This window comes from Macrobrachium nipponense, chromosome 27 (assembly GCF_015104395.2).
Source record: "Macrobrachium nipponense isolate FS-2020 chromosome 27, ASM1510439v2, whole genome shotgun sequence".
Taxonomy (NCBI): Eukaryota; Metazoa; Arthropoda; class Malacostraca; order Decapoda; family Palaemonidae; genus Macrobrachium; species Macrobrachium nipponense.
Window position 1 is genome coordinate 36,624,999 of NC_087216.1, and position 26,470 is coordinate 36,651,468.

The 26,470-nt window shown below is 41.6% G+C and overlaps 1 protein-coding gene across 2 annotated transcripts in view; it reads right to left on the reverse strand.

Moving 5' to 3' along the window:
• Positions 1-2,504: 2,504 nt before the first annotated feature.
• The window catches only part of LOC135201021 (glycosylphosphatidylinositol anchor attachment 1 protein-like), a 91,744-nt gene continuing 67,778 nt past the window's right edge, over positions 2,505-26,470 (reverse strand). For both annotated transcript variants that reach the window (XM_064229854.1, XM_064229855.1), the window contains exons 8-13: positions 26,294-26,412; positions 22,626-22,813; positions 20,212-20,330; positions 19,097-19,287; positions 15,004-15,168; positions 2,505-3,080 (exon numbers count right to left, since the gene is read on the reverse strand). In XM_064229854.1, coding sequence (XP_064085924.1) covers positions 2,810-3,080; positions 15,004-15,168; positions 19,097-19,287; positions 20,212-20,330; positions 22,626-22,813; positions 26,294-26,412 — 1,053 coding nt within the window. In that variant the 3' untranslated portion in view covers positions 2,505-2,809. The remainder of the gene's footprint in view (positions 3,081-15,003; positions 15,169-19,096; positions 19,288-20,211; positions 20,331-22,625; positions 22,814-26,293; positions 26,413-26,470) is intronic.

Here is a 26,470-nt window from a genome sequence, read left to right on the forward strand (position 1 = left end):
ATGTAAGCTAATAGTAAACATTTACAAGGAAACAAAGTACATCTCCCAATACAGCTTTAACTTTAAATCTGACATATAGCATTATGTCAATCTGCTTGCAACAAAATCCTCCATTTCTGAATAACAAAATATAGCTTCAAAACTATGAATGCTACAGTAAGAAAAAATCATATCCCAAGTGATACAATTTAAAGACAAGAAACAATGTGACAGTACCTTTGTCATCATAAACAATGTACAATAGAGATTATAAATGATAACATAAAGGCCTGTGTGTAAAAGGCCCAGCATATCCTGTCATTAAATTTAAGAGTGAAATATTCCACTGCATTAAATCAAGCGGATACATATGAAACTGCGGAAAATAATGTAAAAACCTCTGGATTATGGTATAAAAAGTGAAATTTTTATGATAAAATTAATTTTATTTATACTTACAAAGTAATTGCATAGATAAGTATTTCTAAGTACCAGCAGCTAAAATTTAAAAATCGTGGTAGCGATTCTTTTGTTTTGGTGTAGGCAGGTATCCCGCCCACTACTGGGGTAATAGGTAAACAACATAGCAAATGAGCTCAATTTATTTTATTTAAGTTCTATTATCCACGAGAGAGGAGGAGGGCAGGTTCCCAATCTGTAATTACACACTTGGTAAGTATAAATAAAATCTTATTTTATTATAAACATATCATTTTTATGTAAGTAACTTATCAAGTAATTACGTAGCTGCGAATGGAGACCAAAGGTACTGCAATCATTAAAAATCATTTCATCTTCTCTAAGATGATGAGTTGCAAAAACTGTCTTGCATTTCCAGTATGCGGGGTGGAGAATGGAAGCCAATGAAAGATTATATCTGAAGGCCAGAGATGTAGCCACTGCTCTAATCTCATGAGCCTTTACCTTCAAGACAGGCAGAACCTCCACTTCTACCTGGGAATGTGCCTCCTGAATGAGGTCTCTAAGAAAGAACAATAGGGCGTTCTTAGGGAAGGAACACGAGGGGTCCTTAACAGACCACCACAAGCTGTTGGAACTTCCTCTGTCTTTTGTCCTGTGAATATAAAACTTCTGTGCTCTCCCTGGACAAAGAGACCTTTATTCATCTTCCACTCCTACTACACTAGATAAGTTCTTGATAATAGACAGAATGGGAATCATACTTTGCATAAAGATGAAAGACTCAAAAAACAGTCTAAAAATCCCTAAACTGGTCAAAGTACAGGCAGTCCCCGGCTTACGATGGGTTCGGCTTATGACGTTCTGAGGTTACAACCATTTTCAATTACATTTATCAGAAATTATTTCCAGGTTTACGACGCATGTTCCAGGGTTACAACGCTTACAACGGTGGTCTGGCAGAAGAAATATGACTCCAAAAATGCAAAGTAATCAATATTTGAAGGTTTTTTTTAATGCAATAAGAATGCAGTTTACATAGTTTTTAATGCACCCAAAGCATTAAAAGTAAGGTTTTCTTAGGATTTTTGACGATGTTCTGGCTTACAACGATTTTCGGCTTATCACGCATCTCAAGAATGGAACCCCCGTCGTAACCTGGGGACTGCCTACTGATAATTACGCCCGACTCGCTAACAAATGTAGAATGGCTATGAAAAAGAACCACTGTACTTCACCAAAGATACTGCAAACTATCAGTAAATGATGAAATTAAAATTCAGAACAGCTGCTGCTTACAATCTTCATCGGAAGCCGACAAAAATAAATTGAGCTCATTTGCTACGTTGTTTACCTATTTACCCGGTAGTAGGCGGGAATACCAGCCTATACCAAAACAAAAGATCGCTACCACGTTTTTCAAATTTTAGCTGCCTGTACTTAGAAATACTTAGCTAAGTAACTACTTGGCAAGTTACATAAAAATGAAAATTATATTTTACAGCGCATACTGCCATTATGACAATAGAAATCTAAAATACATGAAAAGACTCCCAAGGACAAGTCAAGCTTAGATGACTGTACTATCCATTCTACTATGACTTAATCTATTCCTTGAAATTAGGTTCAAATATTGTAATACCATTCATGACTTGATGGAATAATCAACCAGTGCCTTACCATCAAGTATGTACTAAGAACTAGTACTCCAAACTCTTCTTGCAGTAGCAACAAAATAAGAACAGACTTCAATAAAAACCATGTTTTTACTCTCCAAAAAAAAATTCAGGGACCATTTTTGAGTACTGAGATCTGTGATGATAATATATACTTGGGTTTTACTTACATTTCAGTATCCAACATCACTATCTCCTGGCTGTTCAACTTTTTACCTCTGTTTAAGAATGAATCCTTTATTTTGACGTGGTGGTTTAGTTTCATAATCTTAATAAATGCCTTTAATTGGTTAGTGATACTGATCAATGTTTTTACCAAAATACAAACATTAAAATAAACAATATGAAATCATTGTCCATCAAATGATTAGTCAGTTTGTGGTCCTTGTTAGATTAAATTTTTAAAAACAAAAAATGTGACCTTTTGTAAATACTTTGTTGATAAAATGTGACTGGTATGAACACTAGCCAACTAACTACTTAATATAAAAATTGTGACTCAAACTTGTATATTAACTAGTATTTCCATGAAAATATGTAAAAACTTGTACATACGAGAAAATTAAAGAAATACTGTTAATCTACCTAATAAAGTAACTAATCTACATGACATTGTGAAAATCATATTTTGCAAATTACTGGGTAATCAGTGTATACAATTAAAGCCCTAAAAGTATGTGAAACTACAACTAAAATAAAAAATCACAACTAGAAAGTCTAAGCTAAACTAAAGCTCAGTGAAGAGGGTAGAGAACTATTTGCCAAAATAGTAACCATACTGGCAGAAGACAGTGTGTTGCTACATGGAATACCCAATTAGAATATATCATGCCATCAACAATACTATACATAAGGGCACGTTTGGTGGCTATGTAAGATTTCCAGAGGAACTTGTGCACTGGGATATCACTGTAGTTGGAGTATGAGTCCGCTGCTACAGACAGAAAGAGCATGACCATCGGATGGATTAAGATCAAAAGTAATGCCTTAGCTAGCCGTTTTTTCCTGAAAGAACAGAAAACACAAATATGAGACTGAATGTAAATTGCACTCAATTCCTTTGAAAAAAATCAAACCTAATAATCAAATACTTAAACAAAATTTCTTCAAAAGACTTTTTAGAATCTGAAGTAAATCCTCGTTTTTTACTATCACATCCCCATAAGAAGTCCCTTACATGGCACACTGTTAATGTTGAAGGTTCTTTAAAGTGACACTTCGACCTTAGCTGCAATGCTTCATGCCTTCACTCTTCATCTATTTCCATTGTTCCCTCTTCCTTAACAATCCAGCTTCTTTAATTTTATCTAGCTCTCATTTGAGAACAAAACCTTCAAAAGAGCCACATTAAGAGTACAAAAATGTATCCTTAGAGGTCTCATTAAACTAATTTGTAATAATATAAATCCTATGATCACAACAGCTCCTTCCATTTTATATGAAGGTTAGGTAATACAGCTGTCTATTTGCACACTCATTTTTTATCTCCTATACAAGAAAAAGGAAGTCTAGAGTAAATAAAGGAGAGCCATATATAGTAAATAGTTATTATTTTTTCCAGTGAGAAAAATAAATATATATGTAAGTACTAAGGTTGCAGGTCTGACATATTACTGTGCCTGGACATTGAATTTAAAACCTAAATCAGCTAACACAAGTTTTGCTATTACAGTAACTCCAAAACACTCAATATTCAAACAAACTTATATGCTTTTTAAATGAAAGGAAATGGTAAACGTGATAGACGACACTAATTGTCAGAATCCAGCAGCTGCTTCCTCAGTGAGCTAAAGCCAATAATGGCTAAGGAAAAGGAAATGACAGCCAGGAGGATAGAAAACAAAGCCTGGATTTTCCAAACATTATCCTTATACTACTGAAGAGGCTTCATCCATCTTATACGTATTTGTAATTACTAGCTATCAGGTGATAAGACAGGTCAAATACATTCCCTATAACTTTAACAACCTTTTCTACAATTCATGCATTTCAGTCTTAGTTTCTACATGTTCTAGACTTCTCATTCCATCACTTAAATAGTATGACTTATATGAATTCTGGATGAATAAATTAGTTATAACCTGACCTACGATCTCACTTACACTTCACTCTCGTAAGTATGTAATGAACTATAATTACTAGTTAACAAATTACATTAATTACATTACATTAAAGGAGATTAACTTTATCAAGTATGTACTGTATATCAAGTTCAACCTTTGAATATGAGCAACTTACAGAAACAAGTTCACACATGCTGAGTTCTCTAAGGTATGAAAATCAACCTGTGAGTACGTACTCATAAGATTTATAAAGAGAGAAAGAAAACTGTAATTGCCACAACCTTTGAAAAGTTTGCATTTCACACTTGACTCAATTGATTGCAAGAGAGAGACTTGTCAATATTATGAAGTTACAAGTGAATGACCAGCACACAAAATTTAAACACCATACCTAATCTTTTTATAGGACTCATATGAACATGCAATATCTATTGTTCCCAAAATGCAATCTAATTTAATGGTTTCTACACAACAAATATGTAATACACTGGTGTTTGCATGTGTCATATAGGCAAGCAAAATCTTCAATTACTGTACTACTGTATACTGTATAGTTAAACTTACATTGTAGAGCTCAGTTAATTTGTTGATTACATATAAATTGCATTTCTGGATGAAAACAAAAAATGGTCACTGTGACTGTGAGCTATGTATAGGGGACTCATTAATACAGTTATGAGTTATAACCTACATTTTTTGCTACAGATGGCAGTGTGCATTGTTTACTTTACGAACTTCCAATGCCTGACACTGTTCCTGTGAAATTCTCTCCAAGTTCATAACTTCCAAATATCGGAAAAAATACTAAATTTTGAATAGCTACTTGAATCTAAATTTAATTTTCTTTTTACCTTTCTTGCATCCAAAGTAATTCCTTATAATACTGGATGATTTTAAAAAATACATACTGAATACGTAAAACGGGAATTCATCACAGACAGTTAAATCGGGAAGATAGAAATAAGTATGAATAATTTTCAAGTAAGAACGAGTATTCTCGTGATGTAAGAAGAATACGTGGCAGTTAATCACAAAAGGGATTTTGACGTAGGAAAAATCTATTTCTGGGCTCAGCCGTGTCGCTCCGTGAAATGTGTCCTCTTTAGCACTATTTCTAGTAAAATATTGCTATGATACCAGAGAACTGCTAAATTGGACATGTCAGAAGTCTCTGACTCGCTCACCTAAATAAAAGGTGTCGGTATAGAACTGGGGCGAGTGTTAAACACTACCACAGTAACCCCTCCAATTAGCCTTTTCCTCATCAAAAGACCCTGAAAACGGGGAGCCGACCTATAGGTCACACCCAGCTACCCTGTTGAAGGGGACTGCGGCGTCATTCTTATCGATAGCCTCCCAGCGTTGCACGCTTTTTTATAGCTATCTGTTCTTTTTATTGGTTTCGTTATTCTTTTTCGTTATGGATCGTCAATCTGCCTCTTCACCCAAGTTAAGTACTGGTTCGCCCTTTTTCTGTATTTAGGGAGTGATTTTGCCTTTCGTTGTGATAATCAGGGAAAGGGATAGAGGAACAGGCTCTTCTTTCTCAAGTTCTTCCATTCTTTGCAAAAATTCTTACAAGCAAAATAGGTGCCCAGAGCGAAATTTGAGTATAAACATAAAAAAAAATTTATGCAATACATATTAAAAACCAACTTACAAACAAACCAACATATCAACAGCCATTTAGATACAGTACATATATACATAAACATACATGCGTACATACATACATATATACATAAATGCGTACTGTATATACAAGGATTTATATGAAGGTGAGACATTGTATTGTTGACAACTTCAAGATGTAAAATGAAAGGCCCTCAGAAAACATGTGACAAGTAAGAATTATATTACGGTTGGCAATATGGTTCTACTGTCAAGCAAACAACTATCAAAATTTACTTTTATTGTTGTTAGATTAAGCTGGATTTTGCCAAAGATTTATAAATATCACTGGTACAAAAAAGCAACAAATCAAAATGGTGAAACAGGGATATAAACTACACCATAAACAAAATGTGTATTAGAGTGCAAAGGGTATTCTGAATAAGAAATGACCACTTGAATATTTTAACTGCGCTTCCTTTGTGTCAAATCAAACTTTTGCTCTATACCTCTCATTATTTTCTAACCAATAGATTCAGTTTAAAAGATTAGGATTTCACTCGTGTTGTTCAAAACCCATAAGATTCATATAAAGCAAGTCATGACAATCTTTTGATTATAATTGGTCTTTCATCCCTGTATATATGACAGTACGTACTGTAAGTCACTCAACACTGCATATAATGGAACCTCTCATAAGCATGTTCTCTCAGCTTCACCCACAGAAATAAGGAAAAGTTTATAGATATTTCATGAAAGAAAACAAAAACAATTTAAACCCTCTGCCTGATGCTTTTCTCCAGATATATGCATTCTCTCTCTCTCTCTCTCTCTCTCTCTCTCTCTCCTCTCTCTCTCTCTCTCAGAGCAAGTCTTCCATCATCTGAGGAGGCATCCTCATTTAAATATGACAATTTGTCGAAAATTGCATTTTTCCTAACTATACAAACCTGAGGTCCTTTAACAATAGGAAGTAGCTAGCGGCAGCTGGAACGGTCGTAAGCTTCGAACAAGGGGAGAACGGTAGTTAACTGCTTGTCCGATCGTCGCGCGCCGCGCGACTGGGAGGTAAACAAATCACTTTTGCTTTTGGCCCATGCAAATTACGCAGAGTGAGGGGTGGCATGAGGAGGGACTTTATGTTAAAGGACCTCAGGTTTGTATAGTTAGGAAAAATGCAATTTTCGACAAATTGTCATTTGTTCCGATACGTAATACAAACCATCGGTCCTTTAACAATAGGAAGACTCACTTCTTTGGTTGGGTGGAAGATCTGAGTCTTTTGATGAACAGACTGGTGTTCGTCCATCCCTGGAATGCCTGCCCCTGGTCGTAAGAGCGAGGAGGGATCCAAGCCTCTGTCCGATTGATCGGGGTGTGCACCGCAGGATCAATGGTCAGACCTCTGGGCCGAGTACTAAGAGAGAGGCAAGCGTATCTCTTCGTACCAGCATTGTAAGAACTTTTTCCTTTACATGAGCAAATGTAAAGTAATGGGTTTGTCTCATGTTGGCATCCACTTTCTCCCCCTTGTTGGAGAAAGTGGTGGATATTTACTCCTATCTCTAGTTAAAGAGATAGGATGGAGCTCTGTTGAATAGCTTACCTCATCGGCCTCCTTTCAGCAAGGTAACGACCGTATCCCTCTGCCCACAGGTAGAGGTAGAAAAAGATGGTGAAGAGAAGCCAGTCACTCTCTCATTCACGCATTCATTCTCCCAGTTCATACCAGGAATCGATGCTGTTCTGCCTGCTCGGGTGCTGGGTAAGCTTACACAACGTGTTGAGCAGCACCACAGGTCCCAAGGAAAAAGTATCCAAGGACTTGTGGGCAATATCCCGAAGGTAGAAGGACGTGAAGGTGGTCTGGTTGGCCCAGACACCTGCCTTCAGGACCTGCGCCACGGAGAAGTTCTTACGGAACGCCAAGGAGGGTCCGATACCTCTGACTTCGTGGGCTCTCGGACGGAGCGTACGGATGTCGTCGCTACCATCAGCTTCGTACGCTCTCCTGATCACCTCACGTAGCCAGAAAGAAAGCGTGTTCTTGGAGACTTCTTTCTTGGTGACCCCCAGTGCTAACGAAGAGGCGTCGACACTCAGGCCTGAGATGTCGAGTTCTCTTCAGATAGCGCCGTAGCGCCCTCACAGGACAAAGCAGCATCTCATCCGCATCGTTATCTGTAAAGTCCAGCAGGGAGGGGATCGTGAAAGACTCGAACCTGTCGTCAGGGATCGACGGATTCTGAGTCTTAGCTACGAAGTTCGGGACGAAATCGAGCGTCACAGATCCCCAGCCTCTGGTATGTTTAACATCATAAGAAAGGCCATGTAGTTCCCCTACTCTCTTCGCCGATGCAGGGCCAGCAAGAAGAGGGTCTTGAGGGTCAGATCCCTGTCTGACGACTCTCGGAGTGGCTCGAACGGTGTTCGAGTCAGACTCCTAAGGACGAGAGTCACGTCCCAACCGCACGCAGGGGGCCTGAGTTCCCTGGGTGGGCAAGACCTTTCGAAGCTCCTCATTAGCAAGGATATCTCGAACGAATTCGTGATGTCCAGTCCCCTCAGTTTTAGGACGAGAGCCAGAGCGGCTCTATATCCCTTAACTGTGGGTACTGAGAGAGCTTCTCTCGGCGAAGACACGAGAAATCCGCTACCTGCTGAAGAGTGGCTCTGAGAGGAGACAAACCCTGTCTACGACACCAACCACAGAAGACGGCCCACTTCCCCTGGTACACAGCTGCAGAGGACTGTCTGACGTGTCCAGCCATTCTCTCGTTGCTGCGCTACGAGAAAAGCCTCTCGTTCGCAAGAGATGGTGGATAACAGCCAGCCGTGAAGTTGAAGGGACTGGACTGCGCGGTGGTACCGTTCTACGTGTGGCTGGGCTAGAAGGTTGTGCCAGTTGGGTAGCTCTCTCGGTGCGTCTGCAAGAAGAGCCAGCAGGTCCGGATACCAAACGGCTTGAGGCCGTTTGGGAGCCACCAGGATCAGTCTGAGATTGGGAGTGACCAGCGCTCGACTGATCACTTTCCGAATCAGACAGAAGGGAGGAAAGGCGTAAGCGAAGAGGTTGTCCCAGGGGTGTTGGAGAGCGTCCTCTGCAGCTGCCCATGGGTCCCGGCACGGCCGAGAAGAACACCTGGATCTTCCTGTTGTGCCGGGTGGCGAACAGGTCTACGACCGGTCGCCCCCACAGGTTGAAGAGCCTTTCCGCCACATCTTGGTGTAGAGACCATTCGGTCCCTATCACCTGATCCCGACGGCTGAGCTTGTCTGCTACTACGTTCCTCTTGCCTGGAATGTAGCGTGCTGACAGCTCTATCGAGTGAGCCGTGGCCCACTCGTGCACCTGCACCGTCAACTGATGGAGCGGAAGGGACACTAGGCCCCCCCCTGCTTGTTGACATATGCCACTACTGTGGTGTTGTCGCACATCCAACACCACTGAGTGTCCCAACCAAGCGGTCCCGAAACTCTTGGAGAGCGTTGAACGCCGCCTTGAGTTCCAGGACATTGATGTGAAGGTGCTTCTCCGTGATGGTCCCCACACCTGCAGTCAGCAACTCCTCCAGGTGTGCGCCCCATCCCTCGGTCGATGCGTCTGAGAACAGAAGCATCTCCGGGGGGGGAGTGCGTATGGGCACTCCTCTTAAGAGGTTCTTGTCGTCGAGCCACCAGGCTAGGTCCTGCCTCACCTTTTCCGTGATAGCCACGGGAAAGTAAGGAGGATCCTTGGCCTGAGACCAACTCTCCCTTAGTCTCCACTGGAGAGACCGCAGGTGAAGACGCCCGTGAGGGACTAACTTCTCGAGTGACGACAGATGGCCGATCACGACTTGCCATTGCTGTGCTGCCTGTTCCTGCCGCGACAGGAACCGGCCGGCTGCCTCCCTGAATTTGCTGATACGCAAGTCTGCGGGAAAGACTTGCCCTGCTACCGTATCTATCAGCATACCCAGGTACTTCATCTTCTGCTTGGGTTCGAGATCGGACTTCTCGTAGTTTATCACGATCCCCAGATCGCGACAAAACTTGAGGAGTCGATCTCTGTCCTGTAGCAACTGCGAGCGGGAGCTCGCCAGGACAGCAATCGCGAGATACCTCAGAAGACGTAAATTCCTCCCGTTCGAGTGGGCCCAAGCCGACACCAGAGTGAACACTCGCGTGAACACCTGGGGGGCGGTTTGAGAGACCGAAACAAAGTGCCCTGAATTGGTACACCGTCCCGTCGAAGATGAAGCGGAGGTACTTTCTGGAGGACTGATGGATGGGTATTTGAAAATACGCGTCCTTCAGGTCCACCGAAAGCATGAAATCGTTCCCCCTGATCGAGTCGAGCACTGAGCGTGCCGTCTCCATCGTGAACCGCGTCGTGCGAACGAAGCGGTTCAGGGGAGAGAGGTCTATCACCGGGCGCCAGCCCCCCGATGGCCTCTCCACTAGGAAGAGGCGGCTGTAAAAGCCCGGTGACTGGTCCTCCACGATTTCTACAGCTCGTTTCGCCAGCATGGTCTTGATCTCCTGTCGAAGAGCGTTGTCCTTTGCTGATCCCCGGACATAGGTCTGTAGATGGACCGGTTTGGAGATGAGGGGGGGCCGAGACTCGAAGGGTAGTAGATATCCCTCCCGAAGGACGTCTACTATCCAGTTCTCGGCGCCGTAGCGCTGCCAAGTCGCCCAATGGCTCGCCAGGCACCCCCCCACTTCCGGCAGCAGGTGAGGGGGAACGCCGTCCCTAGCGTTTCCCTCCTCGTTTCGACTTCTTTCCAACACCTCCTCGGGGAAAGGAGGGCTGGGAGGAGGGCTGGTTGCGGCCTCCTCTCGCAGAAGTTGAAACAACTGGAGTCTTCACACGGGGCTTGGACGGTGCAACCGTCTTCGCCGCCGTGGAAGCGCTAGCCAAGCTCTTTGGTTTGGCCGCAGTTACTCGAGGTTGCCCAGAAACCTTCGAGACTGCCTGGTGGACTAAGCGGTCACTCTCGTCAGTGCGCCGCCGTTCCACCGCAGCGTCCACCATCTCTCCAGGAAAGAGAGCTGGGGAACTCCTCAGAGGTCCATTTCTTAGCCCGAGTGCCGCTTCACGCCCAGCCCCCTTGGTCACTCGGGTAAGGACTGCGTCCCTACGCCGAAGAACCAAGTTGGCCCACAGGTTAGCAGTCTGATGGGCGAGGTAAGAGATAGCTCTTCCTCCAGACTGGCACAGTCTCCTAAAGGAAGCGTCGTCTTCGAGAGCAGAACTCCCGGAGCCGGCCGCTACCTTGGATATTGTGAGGGACCACAAATCCAACCAGGAAACTGCCTGGAATGCTGCCATAGCGGTAGATTCCAGGGCAAGTGCCTCCTGCTGCGAGAACCACAGGTTCTCCGACAGGAGCTGCTGCAGGGACACACCTGGAGTCAGCCTCGCTAACTCCGGGTTAACCTGTTTCGGCAGTATCGGGTCTTCTGATGGCACGTAGAAACGCCTCTGCCGCTGTAGAGGAGGAGGAAGCAGCTTAGAGGACCGTCCGGATTTCAGCGAGTCCTCCCGTCCTGAGACGAGATTCTCCACCTGATCCAGGACTGAGTCCGCAAGCTCCGATCGTGGCAACCCCATCATCATTTTGGGCTCCCTCTTGGGACCCCAAAATGACTCGAGCCGGGACGTGGGCTCTGATGGTGGTAGCGGCGATCCTTCCGCGAGGCCATTATGCAGACGCATCAGCTTAATGACTTCCGCGAAGTTCCTCTGTATCTCGGGCGTCACAGCGTCTTGCGGAGTAGGACCGTCCAGTCCCTCCAACAAGAGCATATCCCTCGATACTCCTCCTTCCAGAAGGAGGGAGGGAACAGCGACAGACCCCTGACGGTCGCCTCCAACTACTTGCGCGTTACGTCCTGGTCGGTCCTAAGACCGTGCCTGAGCCGTACGGCGTCATAGCTGGGCTGTCGAGCGGCGCACCTCTCGTGATCGCTCCTTGGTACCTCGCTCCTCCCGGTATAGCCCGAGGAGGTTGAAGGTACAGGAGAGGCAGACCTGACGCTCCCCCCACGCTCGCTGGCAGGACCAGCGTGCGTCGAGGGCTGCTGCCGATCGTCAACCCGCGGTGACGGTCTAGCAGTAGGCCTAGCGTCGCCGCTCGCCTGGGGCGATTGGCTCGGCTGAGAACGTCGAGACCGCTCTCTAGCGTCAGGCGAGCTGCCGCTGGTCACCGTCTCCGCCCGGTCCCATCGGGAGCGGCGGACGGGTGACCTGCTAGGCTCCCTTTCGCGTCGAGACCGGCCAGCGTCCTCTCGGCGCGTCAAACCGCTGGTATCAGCCGTGGCTGGTACCTGCGGCCGTGGGGACTCCTTCCTTGTCTCAACCCGTGGCCGGTCAGTGACCGTCACGTCAGCCCGAGCAGCCGGCTGGTCGCTGCGAGAGCGTCCAGTGGCCTGGCGAGAGTCGTGTGCACGACTCTCGCCAGTCTTCTGCTCCGTGCCGCTGTCTTGACGGCGAGCGAGCTCGGTCGTCGAGACTTTGGCTGGACGGTCCTCTTTAGAAGAGCGTCCACTCGGTGCTTCTCGCGAACGGGAAGCAGCCGAGACGGAACCTGGTTTAGCGGCAGAACCACTAGCACCAGGTGAGGACGCACCAGCCGAAGCTGATGCACCTCTGGTCCCCGTCGACTTCTTCTTTGCAGAAGAAGCGACGGGCCCCGCACCCGAAGGAACAGGAGGACCAACAGAAGAGCTCCCCAGCTCGCCTGAGCGAGCCGGGCCCTTAGAAGATCCCGAAGGAGTCTTCTTAGGGGGGGAGGAGGCAACCTTCTTCTTCTTCGGCTGTTTGGCCTTAGAAGTCGAAGGGAAGGAGAGGCAGCAGACGCGAAGAAGACGATGAAGACGACGACGACACTTCTCCTCTTCTCTTCTTCTTCGCCAGGCTCCGCAGGACAGACGTCAGGTCTTCCATCCAGGAGGGAGCCGGGGCAGTTGCCGAAGCAACAGGGCCCGACTGCACCTGTCCGGAAGGACCTGAGACTGTTACAGCAACACCAGCAGCGGGAACGGCAGGAACAGGTCCGGGAACAGCAGGAACAGCAGGAACATCTGAAAGGGAATGTGTACCTGAAACGGAAAGAGTCGCTGGAGCGGCCACAGGTACGGCAGGCACGGCAGGTACTAAGGGAGAGCCAGGCGTCCTGTCGACAGTCACCGACATCCGTGGCACTGGCGGCAGGTCCAGGGGGGTACTCTTGGGGCAGCGGAAGTCCGGGGTCGGCAAAGGAAAAAATCCAGGTGGTGGTGGCATCGTCCTCTTTGGAACGGCGGCAATTGGTTTTTGTACTGCCACCGTGGGTGTCACCGACATTATGTGAGGCGTATATACAAGATGTGGTGGCATCTCATACGCGGGGGTAGTTAATGTGGTCGTCGTGGTGGTCACCGCACCATGAGTGACCACGGCCGACCCCGCCAACCGCTGTAGCAACCCCTGGATGCTGGGCACTCCCTGCAGTCCCAGCGACTCCCACACCTGTCCCAAGTCGTCCTTGGCTGCTGGCACACCTGCGGAAGCAACAGTCGGGTTAATAGGAGGGGCTTCCCCGCGCCTGGGGGGCGAAATTCCCCCCCCAGAGCGGACAGAAGACCCCGAATACAACTGTACGTCCGGGTAGCGAGCGCCCTCCTCCACACTCGACGGATCGAGGGAGGAAAAGGACTCCGCTACCCCCCCCGCAGGGGAAGGCGCAAACCGTGGGGGCTGGCCGGGAGGCAGGAAAGAGGACGAAGTGTCCGTCACCAAGGGAGTCACTGGACTTTCCGATGACTTCTTGGCCGGCCTAAGTCTCTTCCTGCCCTCGTACAGCACCCACTGCGCCTCGGACCAATTCATACAAACCATACATGGCTCGTTACGAGAGCACTCTCGCCCTCGACAACGAGTACAAACCTCGTGGGGGTCCACCTCCACAAAGGACCTGAACCCCCCACATTTACGTCCCTCCAGCCCGGGACACACTCTACGGGCGACTGGAGGGCGCGGTGAAATTTCAATTTCCTCTGATTCACTCATTGTAATCAATTGAAATAGAGACAAAAGTACTTACTATCACTCCTGATAAACAGAAATAGAAACCAAATACTCAAGAATTGAAGCAAACGACAAGCGGGCAGAGCGATGGCGAACACGTCTCTCCACCACACCGGCCGAAAGCAAAAGTGATTTGTTTACCACTCCCCGCGCGACGATCGGACAAGCAGTTAACTACCGTTCTCCCCTGTTCGAAGCTTACGACCGTTCCAGCTGCCGCTAGCTACTTCCTATTGTTAAAGGACCGATGGTTTGTATTACGTATCGGAACAAATAATTTTTCCTTCTTTATCATCATATAATTTTTCATTATCTACTATCTTTTATTATTTCTTTATTTTTCTAAATTATTTTCACAGCCACATTTGGGTAGAGAGAGAGAGAGAGAGAGAGAGAGAGAGAGAGAGAGAGAGAGAGAGAGAGAGAGAGAGAGAGAGAGAGAGAGAGAGAGACCCAGTAAGTGATGTTAATCCTGTGAAAGTAGCATAAAAGGGAGATGCTGTAAGTTATAATCAAAGGAGCAAGAGCTGACAAAATTGAAAAGCAAAGGCAGCTTCAGGTTATTTGGCTTAAGGCCCCTTTACCCAGTGATCAAATTGGTCACTCATTTCTCTACAAAACAGTCTCTTTAAGGGAAAATGACAGAAATATATACTCCTGACACAATACATTCTGGGTGAGAGCACCTCCCAGCAGTCACCACCAACTGGTCTTGAGTGTAGCAGCTAAATTTCCCTTCTTGGATTCTGTGTTGTGTCCTCCCTTCTAAATATTTGATTCTGCCTTGTTCATGATTAAAAGGTTCATGATATCAAACCATGTTTTTACATTAAAAATACTTGAGGTAGAATGCAGAATGAGGGGTCATGGCTTACTTGAGTGGGAGGGGTGTCCAGAGGGACTCAGGAGTTGCTGGGATGCACACTGAGATTTTTTCTCTCTGAAACACTGCTTTGTGCACTTGTATGCATCATGTACAGATTAAGGCTCATACGTTACTTGGATTTGAATAAAAAGCTATTTAATGTAAAACAAGAATTTTTTGTTCACCTCACAAAAAGCAATGCCTGTGATAAGAAAAAATAATATATAAGACTTGTGTTTTGTACAAAGCCACAAGTAACCTCTTTTTACTAATTTCGCCAATAATATTCAAGAGGAATACTCACAGACGACAATAATTGCAGGGTAAACTTACCATGTCGGAGAAGGTGAGCTGAGAAGAGCAACAGGAGTGAAGGCTATGGTAATGATCAGTGCTAGTGAAAAATTGTACACAGCACTGGCAAAGAGTATTACACCTAGTTCAAGCAGGGCAAAGATCTTCACAATTTCCCAGCTCTGGTTGGTCAAACCCATCCGTCTGAAACAGTCAATAAAGAATCAATTATTTATCAGGGGATTTAATAGGACCATGAATTACGGAAACTTACTGAGTGATGATTTCCCAAGACAATGGATGACAGGTGTTCCTTTACTACCAGAAAATACAAAATATCCTAATGTTACAATATGATTCATTCATCTTTAAGTGTCTTTTCTAAAATGAAAAAAGCTTTTTTAAGTAATTTGTATTTTTCATAGATATACAAATCAGAGCCTTTTATAAATAAGAGTATCCATCTGCACAAGCTGAATCAGTCACTGAACCTTGGTAACCAGGTAATATACTGCTAGAGATCAGGGTGAGAGGGGGAGGTTATAAACCTCACTTGATCAACTTCACCACTCACTTTTTCCTTCAGCCACAGGGACTGAAAGGGGTGGTTGAGGTGGGTTGACCTTATAAGAAGGCTCTGGTTTGTGTACCTACGTAAAATACAAATTACTTTAACAATTTGTCACTTGTTCCAACAGGGACGCAACCATCACCTTTCATAAGTTGGACACTTAAAAGACAGTCTGCTATGTCTGGAGTTGGATTACACCCAGAATTGCCATACTCTAGGCTGTGCATGCAAGCAGGGGATGTCAATACACCTGCAACCAGACAGTAAGGCCCCAGGCTAGAGAATCCTGAAACAAGAGGGATCTCAGTAAGGAAAGATTTTGCAGAAGCATGACACTCCTGTAAGTTGTTTAGTTGGCAGGCAGCTTATTCTAGCTAATTGCAAGTAATGGGTTCAGAAAAAAGCTCTAACATGTCCTATCTCTCCCTTTTTAAAAGAGGCAGGACAGAGAGCAATGCATTTTAAACTGCATTTGAACAAGTGCTCAATGTGCACTCACCTGCATCTGTTCTCTATTCTCAACAGAGGAAAGGATGGGATAAGGAGATATTCAGTGACTTGTGGTTGACATCCCTCGTGTAGTGAGGTAAAAGTAGTTTAGTTACAACAAACCTGGCCCTCATTACCTGAAACACAGACAAGTTCTTCCAAAAGGCAAGCGATAGGCTCATACCCATAAATTCTTATGTCTCCAGCGAGAAAAGAGGCCTGTCTCCTCTGGAAAGGAGTCATAGCCCTCCTTCATAACCTCACGAAGATAGACAAAAATAAGTTTACCTGGACAGCTCCTTCTTACACCTACCAGTATTACCAAAAATTCTCCTACATCCCAGCCTAGAGGAATAGATTATTGTCAGGTACTACTTTATGATGTGGACCAAGCAAACAATCATCTCATCTTGGTCTCTAACAAAGAAGTCTCCAAGCAAGGAGATCAAAGAACTCAAACCTCTCATCTGGAATTTCATTGTTTCCAGTTTTTTCACCTCTGCCATAATGGCCAAATATTTTCACATATCTATTAGACAGCACGGGAACAGTACCATTGTTTTTGAGAGGAGGGATGAGAGTCCTCGAACGGAAGCCTGTACCCATCCTGAAGGACTCGTAAGATCACAGACTCTGATCCCCATGCTGACACTTTGTCTGGTGGTATGGGGTCACCACTCTCAGCAACCTCCTCCCTTCTTACCATTTCCCATTTTCTGGCAGACCTGAGGAAAGAGGACAAAAGGACTGGGAAGATTCCCTGACTCTTTTAGAAGAGGCATAAGACTGGGCTTCATGTCTGGGCTTCTAAAGATCAGGCTTTTTTGCAGCCCCAGATATGGAAGGTTTTGCCAAAACTAAGGGTTTGGCTATGGATGCCTTTGCTCCTGACAGGAGTTTGAAAAACACTGCACAGATGAAGAGGGAGTCTCAGGAATCCTCTCTCATAAGCTCAACTTCTGCCTCTACCTTACTTGTAGGAAAAATTAAAGATGATCCCAACTCTGAATTTTCCTCAGAAAGAGACTATTCTTGTGAGAAACCAATCTGGAGTACAGGCAGATGAACCTATCTCTCTTGTGAAGCACCAGCTTTGCCCACTGGTGTACCAGGAACCAGCATCCTCTGGAAGGTGACTTTCTTGTCCAAGGACAATATACCAGTTACAGCATAATCTGCAAGGTGGTCATCCATAGATCTAGCCTCGAGACAGTCTGAAGAAATGCCATAACTACACACCCCTATGTTTGCCTCCATAGCATCCTCAGGCATGTAGTATCTCCACTGAGGGTGAAAGCAGCAGCAGGAGGAGTTTGCTCAATCTGAGGCATTCCTAAAGGAAAGCTTCATAGATGAGACTTTAGGCAGGTGTGAAGCTGAAGTTTCCTCCCTGAGACTATTATGCTCACAAATGAGCAAAATAACCTCTCCTAAACCCTGCTCCAGCTCAGCCTGCAAGAGTTCTGGAAGAGTGGGGCCCCTCAGCATCTGAGAGATTTCCCAAAGAATGAGCTGGCCACTCCTTGGGCAAAGAGAGGGTAAACCAGCCTTCCAATCCCTTATACATTCCAGAAGCAGAAAACAGATAAGATGCAGCAAGTTTGCCATCAGAACAGTTCAGACCTTGATCCCATCACCCCTCTGCTCCTATACTCAAAACATGGCAAAGAACCAGGTTCACAGCTGCTCTTGTGCACAGTGAACCACACACGAAAGATAGAAGGTATAAATAAATACCTCCTCTCTCTCTCTCTCTCTCTCTCTCTCTCTCTCTCTCTCTCTCTCTCTCTCTCTCTCTCTCTCTCTCTCTCTCTCTCTCTCAAGCAAGAGAGCTCAGACTGCATATGACCAGGGGTGCTTGGGCCCATCATGTAAGAAGGTGCTGTTGATTATATATAATATATCAGTTTAGTATGAGTTATTTCATTCATATTGTTATTGTTATTTTCTGCATTGTTGAAATATGATGGATATCCAATGTTTGGGCAGTATATGGTTGATTATAGGTGTATATTGATGTATTCAAGTTGTGTTGTGACGTCATAGGATGTGACATCATAGAAGCCAAGGTGGCGGCAGCATCTGGTGGATGTTAACAAAAACAAAGGAGAAGGAGACACATGCGTGGGTTGTTTGGTTGGTAGGAGAGAGCTCTCTGTCAGATAGGGGTTTTTTGGCTGTAAGTCTTAGTGTGGTGATGTTCTAAGGTGTGAGCTGGAGTATGCTGTGACTGAAGAATGTGAACAAGTGGGTAGATTGCATATTTGTGTACAAAAGGAAAGATTAGGCTGGGATATATTCAAAGCTGGTTCCCCATTTATGTCCCCAAAAGGAAAGTGAAATAAATAACCTGTCCTGTTGCTAGAGCATGCATAGTTCAGAGACCACATACATGCTCAGCAAACATGTTACCCATCCCTCTCAATTCTTACACCTCCTTGGAGGTATGGGAGGGAAGGGCACTAACCCATGCTGCAACATGGACATGGTTTACAGACTCAATATGAATAGTAAAAGGCAGCTGCACAGATACATCCCAATGTGAGCCTGAAAATGCACAGTAGGATAAAGGGTGGTCCTCTCATGAAATCTCATGTGGGTCTAACAAAAAAGGAGACACAGCAACCCACATCCCTCATGTCAGCATTGGTAATGTTTCTTCTTCATTTTAAGAGCAAACAAGACCAAAGATATACCAAAATACAAAGCAAAGGCCATAAGAACAAAATGAAGAAAAAATTATAGCAAAATAACAAGAGTAGAAAATCACTCATCCAAAATCCAACTAGCACACAGGAGAAACGAAGTGGGCGTGTCCTTCTCTTTTTGGCAGCTGAAGAAAAAGTGGCAAGGTTGCTTGAGTGAGGGCTATACACCCTCTCACCCACCACCTCCACCAGTTACCTCACTTGTTACCAAGATTCAAAACCAATCCAACATGCACCAAAGAATGCTCCTATAGACAGAAATTCTACATATAAAAAGCAATGGTCATATCCCCGTAGGAACAAACTAAAATCAATAACTGTGATCTTTATCAATAAGTAAAAATTAACATGGATAAACACTTACCTCCCCAGGTAATAAGGAAATGCAAGGAGAGAAATGCAGAAAGCACCACTTCCTAAAAAGATGCTGTCTTCTGGTTGTAATGCAATATGCAGGCCAAGATGGGACATGAAGCTGGGAGCACAGCCCAAAATAACACTTAATACATGAACTGTTACTACCAATGGTAAACATCCAAGAAGGCCATAGTCAATCTAAAAACGACAGAAAAATAAAATGACAGAAAAATTACTCAGAATACTAAGATAAACAACATGTGAAAATAAATACTGTACTGAAGTGAGAAACTAATGAGGTTCACTTTATCTAAATCTCAAGTCAATTAAAAATGACATTAAATATTCTCAAATACGAAAAACATGAAATAGCTTTTCAAATTTATCTAAATATCTCAAGTCAATTAAATATGAAATTAACCTCAAATAAGAATAACATGAAATAGCTTTTCAAATTCATCTAATACATTTTACAAATACTTTACACAAAAAAGAAGAAATTCATAAAGAAGTGTGTCCCACTCTAACAAACTCAAAACATTTCTCCAAACTGGAATCATGGTAAGTCAAATAATAAAAGAGTCTGTGACACGAAATCTGCTTAGAAGTACTGACACTGATTCACTGATGTACTACAAAGTATGTACGTCTTGAAGCAGTCAGCACTATGACTTCCTTAAAAAATGAAGGTTGGTTATGAAACTAAGAGAAAAAAATATGGAATTCTTTAAACTCTATATGTACTGATGGCAATATGTATAATAAACATAAAATTCTAGTGTAGAAAACCCATAATATACTAGTAAATCTTAATTTGAATATTCCTTCTTTCAAAATAAATTTCAATAAATGAAATTATTTTGTTAGAAAACACATGAGATTATGTTAATGTTTGGTTAGTCTCATGTCTGATTAAAGAAATCAGATGTTTAACTCATGAATATCAGCAAAACCTTCACAATAAATTTCTTAAAAATTTTCAACAGCTTCAAAGTACAAAAATCAAGACTGTTTGGAAGCACACAAAATCACGGTCAATAACAGAAGTGAAATTACCAACCAATGTCATTCCAATATTCAAAAAAGTAAAAAAAAAAAAATTACAATACTTCCCAAACTCACCTTCTTAGATTTTTCATTTTGTGCTTGATCTTCTGCAGCACAACTGGTAGAATACCACAAGGCTAAAGCTTTAACGAGAACTCCACCAGCAATCATAGCAAAGGGTGGCATGTAAACTCCTAAAATAGGCAAAAAAAATTCACAATTTCAAATACTATATGACTGTAGTATTAATATACTGATAGAATGTTTTAGAATAAAGTTTTGATAATTATTAAGTATGTACCACACATTAACAGACAAAGATATGTAGGACAATGAAAAACGTATTTAGCAGATGCAAACCAGACTTTTAAATAGCAATATTGAAAATTTCATTTGACAATACCACATCTATCCATATAAATCAATGAGGTTGTTACTCATTATGCATAACTTTATACCAAAAAACCACACTGCGCCATCAATGACAAGAAGTCTAGCTTTATAACGATCATTGTGTTCAGCAAAAATCAAAATAGCCCAGAGAAGGAACTGTTTATTATTATTATCATAATGATTATTATTATTATTGGGTAAAAATCTCTATTACAAGGGTAAAAGTAAGAATCTTCAAGGTCCACAATAATAAAATGATAGCACTATTTAAAAGTTTTGGAACCCTTCCCTGACTTCATCTTCAGATTCGACTGAAGATGAACCAGGGAAGAGTTCAAAAGCTTTTATGTAGTTTCATAAAGTTTTACTACTGTTACCATGAGTAAATTAATCTGAAGATGAACCCATAGAAGGGTTCGAAAGCTTTTACACATTTTATAAAGTTTTACTACTGCAACCATCAATATATTATTGTGGATCTTAAAGAACATTATCCTCATCATTATTATTATTAAGACAAGCTTCAAGAATAGTTGGAAGAAGAGACTCTTACAAGAAAATAGCATCTAAGCACAGACAATGACACAAATAAACAATACACTTCAGGACAGATTAACAAGAAAAGGCAGCCTATTAAGCAATAATATGCCACATGTGCCTGATCAATAAAAATACATTTGCACCTAGTATGAACCTCTGAGGTTTCGAAAATTCATCTGCAAAACTAGGAAGATTATCCCATAATTTGTCCAAAACTGAGAAACCATGTGGTATTGAATTTCACAAATTAGCTTCTCAAATAAAGGTGGAATAAGAAATTTAATAGAATAAGAAATTTAACAGGACTCTAAGTTTTTATACAAAAATTTAATATGTAAGTTATTTGATGAAAACCATACCAGCCAAGTTAGAGAATAAAACATTTTCTCCAGATAGACAATTCTCCAAAAACACTGAAAAGCTTTCTCATAATACGTATACCAGTTCTTTGTACAACCACATAACAGAGAGAATGGATTTGTTTCTCAAGAGCGAATTAGCTGTCAAAATAACAACTACTGTAGTTTTAAATAACAGATAACTAAAGAAACATTGTCAATGAGATCTGGGTGGGGCAGATCCAGTGACCTAAACCTACTAGTTTTGTTGGGGTCCAATTCATTCCCTATAATTTGCACTATGCACTAATATCACTTAATACTATGTTATCAAAATCTTCAATCAGCTCTATAATCAGAGGTGTCTGATATAAATACATAGCATTACCTGTATAGGAAACCATCTTGTTTTACATGCCAAAATAACTGTAACCACTATGCAGTAGTCCTCATTAACAACTACTCTTAACAAGGTAAAAATTCAAAATAATATAATGAAAAGCTGCCCCAACTCCCATCTGTCCTATTGGAACACTCTGGTCTCATGCTTCTCTTTGTCAAAGGATGGACTGTACTCAGTACTATCCATTTCATAACCAAAATCTAGCTTTCTGCCCAGCAGTGGATACTGAAACAAATGCACCACATAAACATCCAGGTCCTTGCAAAGGTTAAATTGTAACTTAAGGAACAGATGATTCTCACTTATTATCCAGCTGTTTTGCTAATACATGTGTGTTAGTCCAAAATCTTTAGATAATACTAGAGTTGTAGAAATTTTGCAATACAATCAGCTAGTCATAAGCTACCCCTCCAACTTTTAACTAATGAAGTAATAACACAAAAAAACACATTCATTGTAATTTACATAATTAATTAGTAAGCCATCAAACAGTATTGCCTTTATCATGTTACAACTTGAATTCTGTACATTTTGGTGGTGTTTTATACTTACCTATATGTTACAAAACTGCTATAACTGGTCTTTGCTTTCCTGCAGACTAAAATGTTTACTGTCCTATTTTAGGGATTAGTTGTAATCCTGAAGATAATGGTTATGTAACTTCTTATTTTGAATACTTATATCTGGCACCAAGTTTTAAATAACTAACCATTAATTATGCATCATCTTTTGACCCAAGTTAAATCTTATTTTGGTTGCTAGAGGCAAATTGCTAGATATCTGTCTTTCTTTCATATTTATAAAATAAAACATACCTATTGAAATATATCTATTTGTAGAGGGTAACAAATAGAAAAAGAAAGACTGGTGGAAACGTTCCAAAAGGTTATTTAGAGAACGACAAACTCCTTCCAAAACCCGTCCAAGTTGCTGAAGAGAGACCATCCTTCTCCCTCTCACCTGACCAACTGGACCTTCTAGCGTAACTGCAGCGATTCCATACCTGCAAAGAAACCAGAAAAAAATTGAAATTATTCAACTCTACCATTGAAAAAGAGAAAAAGCTTGTAAGGCTAGTTTTAAGGGATTTACTTTTCATATAATCTATTTTACATAATTTAAACCCTAATAACAAGCTAAGTAAAGAATATGAAGATCAAACTGAATCTCCTCCATTAACACAACAGTTAAGAAAACAAAAAAAAGTGCTTCATGGATGCTTACCAAAAGTGGAAACAACTTGTATACACGGGGCTTGCATTTTGTAAGTTTAAAACTAATACTGTATGCTTTTCTAACAAAAAAACTCACTGACAATGTCATTTTCCTCTAACTGTTACTACAATAGTTCCCTACAAAAAATTTCAAACGGCCTGGCAAGAATGTTTACAAATACACTATTTTTATTAACATTCAAATGTTCTCTGGCTCAGTTTAAGGGAAGTCTTTGCTGAAACCTGCCTTAGTAATGAACCATCTTTACAAATTAAATTAAATTGCCAGAATAAAATGGTGCAATAACGAAAGGTACAACATATCAAGTAATACAAGGATAGGATAGGATAAAAGATTAGTTTTAGTCAGACCTCTGAGCCTAAAAAAAAGTAATATAAGGAGTTCAAAGTGAGAGAGAAAAATAAAATGAGTTCATATTCTCTGGACATTGAGAATCCTTCAAACAAACAGTAGTCAAAAAGGAAACAATAAGCATTTATTCCCAGCTTGCCTAACCCACACACTGCTAAAGACTAAAGAACACTCATTCCTAGTATGTATTAACATTCTAGATACCTATCTCAGGACACCTGACGGTGCAGCTTAACAGAAAAAATTAGGGTTCCATTATCACTTGGCATTATTGGATCAAGTTTACAAACCCATCATGCTATCATCATACAGTAATAAAACAAATTTTAGTACTGTACAAAATATTTTTATGTGGTAAAAACTGCATGATTAAAATTATCACAATATTTCCTCCATCAGGTGCCGCCGATCCAAATTTAAGATTAGTCTTTTACTGACAGACTTGTGACTTCATATTGACCAAGTTTCAAGGCGTACCTCTACTTAAATAGTGGGATGACTATACAAAAAATATTCAGTCTTCTAGCATATTTGTTTTACTTATGATATAAATGAAATTCAAGTTTAATTTAAAAAACTGACATTTTTTCATGGTAAATTTTATTTACATCTGTATATCATATCTTTACTTTAATACTTTTTACAAAATAAAAATCTAATCATACCTATTACATAATCATACCTAATACATTTAATTTTCTGATCAAGCTAATGTATTTACACATTAAGATTCACATTATTATTTAAAAATACAGCAAAGCTATCAATATAAAATAAACTTTTTGTGAAAACTGCACAATTTATTTTATAGCACTCAGCCGTCAGTTTATATAAACAGGCCTATTTCTGCAGTCAGCACTCCAAGAGACACTATAATGAACAACACTCTTTCCCCAGTGCTGTCTGGACATTCCACAAGACTAGAGGCAGGGTCCTCTTGATAAATTCATAGGTTTGTATGAAAAAATACTTTAATTTTGTTTTTCAAAAATTTTTCATTCAACATAGAACCCTTAAGTTTACATTAGCCTCAATAGCTATTTAGGAGGGTCTTGTTGATAGAAAATTTTGCTATGAGTCTAACAAGGAGTTATGTAGTTCAACTACATAGTTCCTTGTTAGCAAGATACAGTTTATACTTTTTCCTTGAAGTCTAGGGCCAACAGTATGATGTATTTAACCAATCCATAAAGCTTATCCACAAACACTACTGAGAACTACACTCATGACTAGAAATAGATTTATAAAGAAGGAGACTGAGAAGATCCAAGCTCTCTTCAGGAGGCATTACCACTGTACTTAAGGTGAGTTTACACTGCCAGCATATGCCCACCCACCCACCCGGGTGATGTAACATGCTGCACAGCGCATATTGCCTCTACACTATGCGAGTGCTGTGACCGGTAGCATTATTTTCCTGACAGCCACATACATCTCTATCTTTATATGATATTAATTTTACATTCCATAAACATGTATGCTGATCATACTCAATCAAACAACGGATCTCTTCTTGCTTCCATTCCACGGCAATTACAGCATAATAGAGAACTGGATGACCACTGAAAGGTTACTGGCGATTCGTCGTCAGTGGATTGTCTGGGTCAGGCTTCAGTCATCAAGCTTGTCTTGATGAGTTAGTGGTGCAGCATGAGTCCTATGAGCAGTCCAGTAGGTGGAACTAACATGAATTTGGGAGGAGTTGGTGATGAGTCTTACGTATGCAGTGTGCTGTGAAGCCTAGTGTAAACTCACCTTAAGACTTAGAACTACCAAATGGCCAGTATAGTAATATCCATAGCTATATGAGATAGATATTTGAGTAAAAAATGCGCCAAAGAAATAAAGTTTTCTGTACAGCATATAATGCTCTATATGACATGGCCCATGAAACTTTCAGCTACAGGCATTATCATGGCTAAATTTAATCTTAAATAAAATAAAAATTACTAAGGTTAGAGCTGCAATTTGGTATGTTTGATGATTGGAGGGTGGAGGATCAACGTACCAATTTGCTGTCCTCTAGCATCAGTAGTCTTTAAGATCTGAGGGTGGACAGAAAAAGTGTGGACGGACAGACCAAACCAACAGAAAAAGTGTGGACGGACAGACCAAACCATCTCAATATATTTTTCTTTTACAGAAAACTAAAACTTGACATCACAAATAGAACAAAATAAAGATGGAATAAAGGTTAAATGCAATACAAATATTACAAATAATAAAATCATATTAATCTTCAAAACCTCAAATTATTCTGCATATCACCAATTGTAAAAGTAACACACATTGATGTTTGAATACAATAGTATTGCTATACTAGCAAGGTTTACTGATTTGGGACTGAATCTTTGTGACCATTATATCTTTTTAATGGTACTTTTGTCAACTTATATTTCTCATTCAGAGCTCAGATACAGGAATTCTGATTATATGTCTAGCAAAAATAGCCTTTCCCTCTAGGGTGCATGGTAAAGGTCAGAGATTTATTTATAGACAAAAATAGTGTCTTTGGTGACCAGGAATATGGTAAACAGTCATAGACTATGATTTAAACTTGCACAAACCAATGCCTAACATTCAATACAATTATCAATTCTTTGGCTCTTTAACTGCTTTTGCAGCTGGGAAACTAATAGCTTACCTCTAGCTTTAAATGATAAGTTTTAAACCTACAAAGGATTATAATGCTCTGAAATAGAATTCTGTGTTACATATAGGTCAGCATGTAAAAGAACAAATGCTTAAAACCCTTTGACAATGGGGATCTCACATAGTTTTGTAAAAATAAGTACAGTTCATCAAACATAATACTGTAATAACCTAATATTCTGCAAATCAATAATACTCTGTATTCACAGATGGAACCCTGTAAAGTATATAGACTCCTACATACCTGTGAAACAAGCCATGATTGCCAGTAGGAACTCCAGAGGCCTGAGACATGATCATTGCAGAAAGAGTTTTAAACTGGTGGTACCATCCATTAAATGTCTCAGGCTGAGGATGATCAACCTGTGAAAACAAATGTTAAATATAATAATAATTTTTTTTAAATATGAAGCCAACAGTA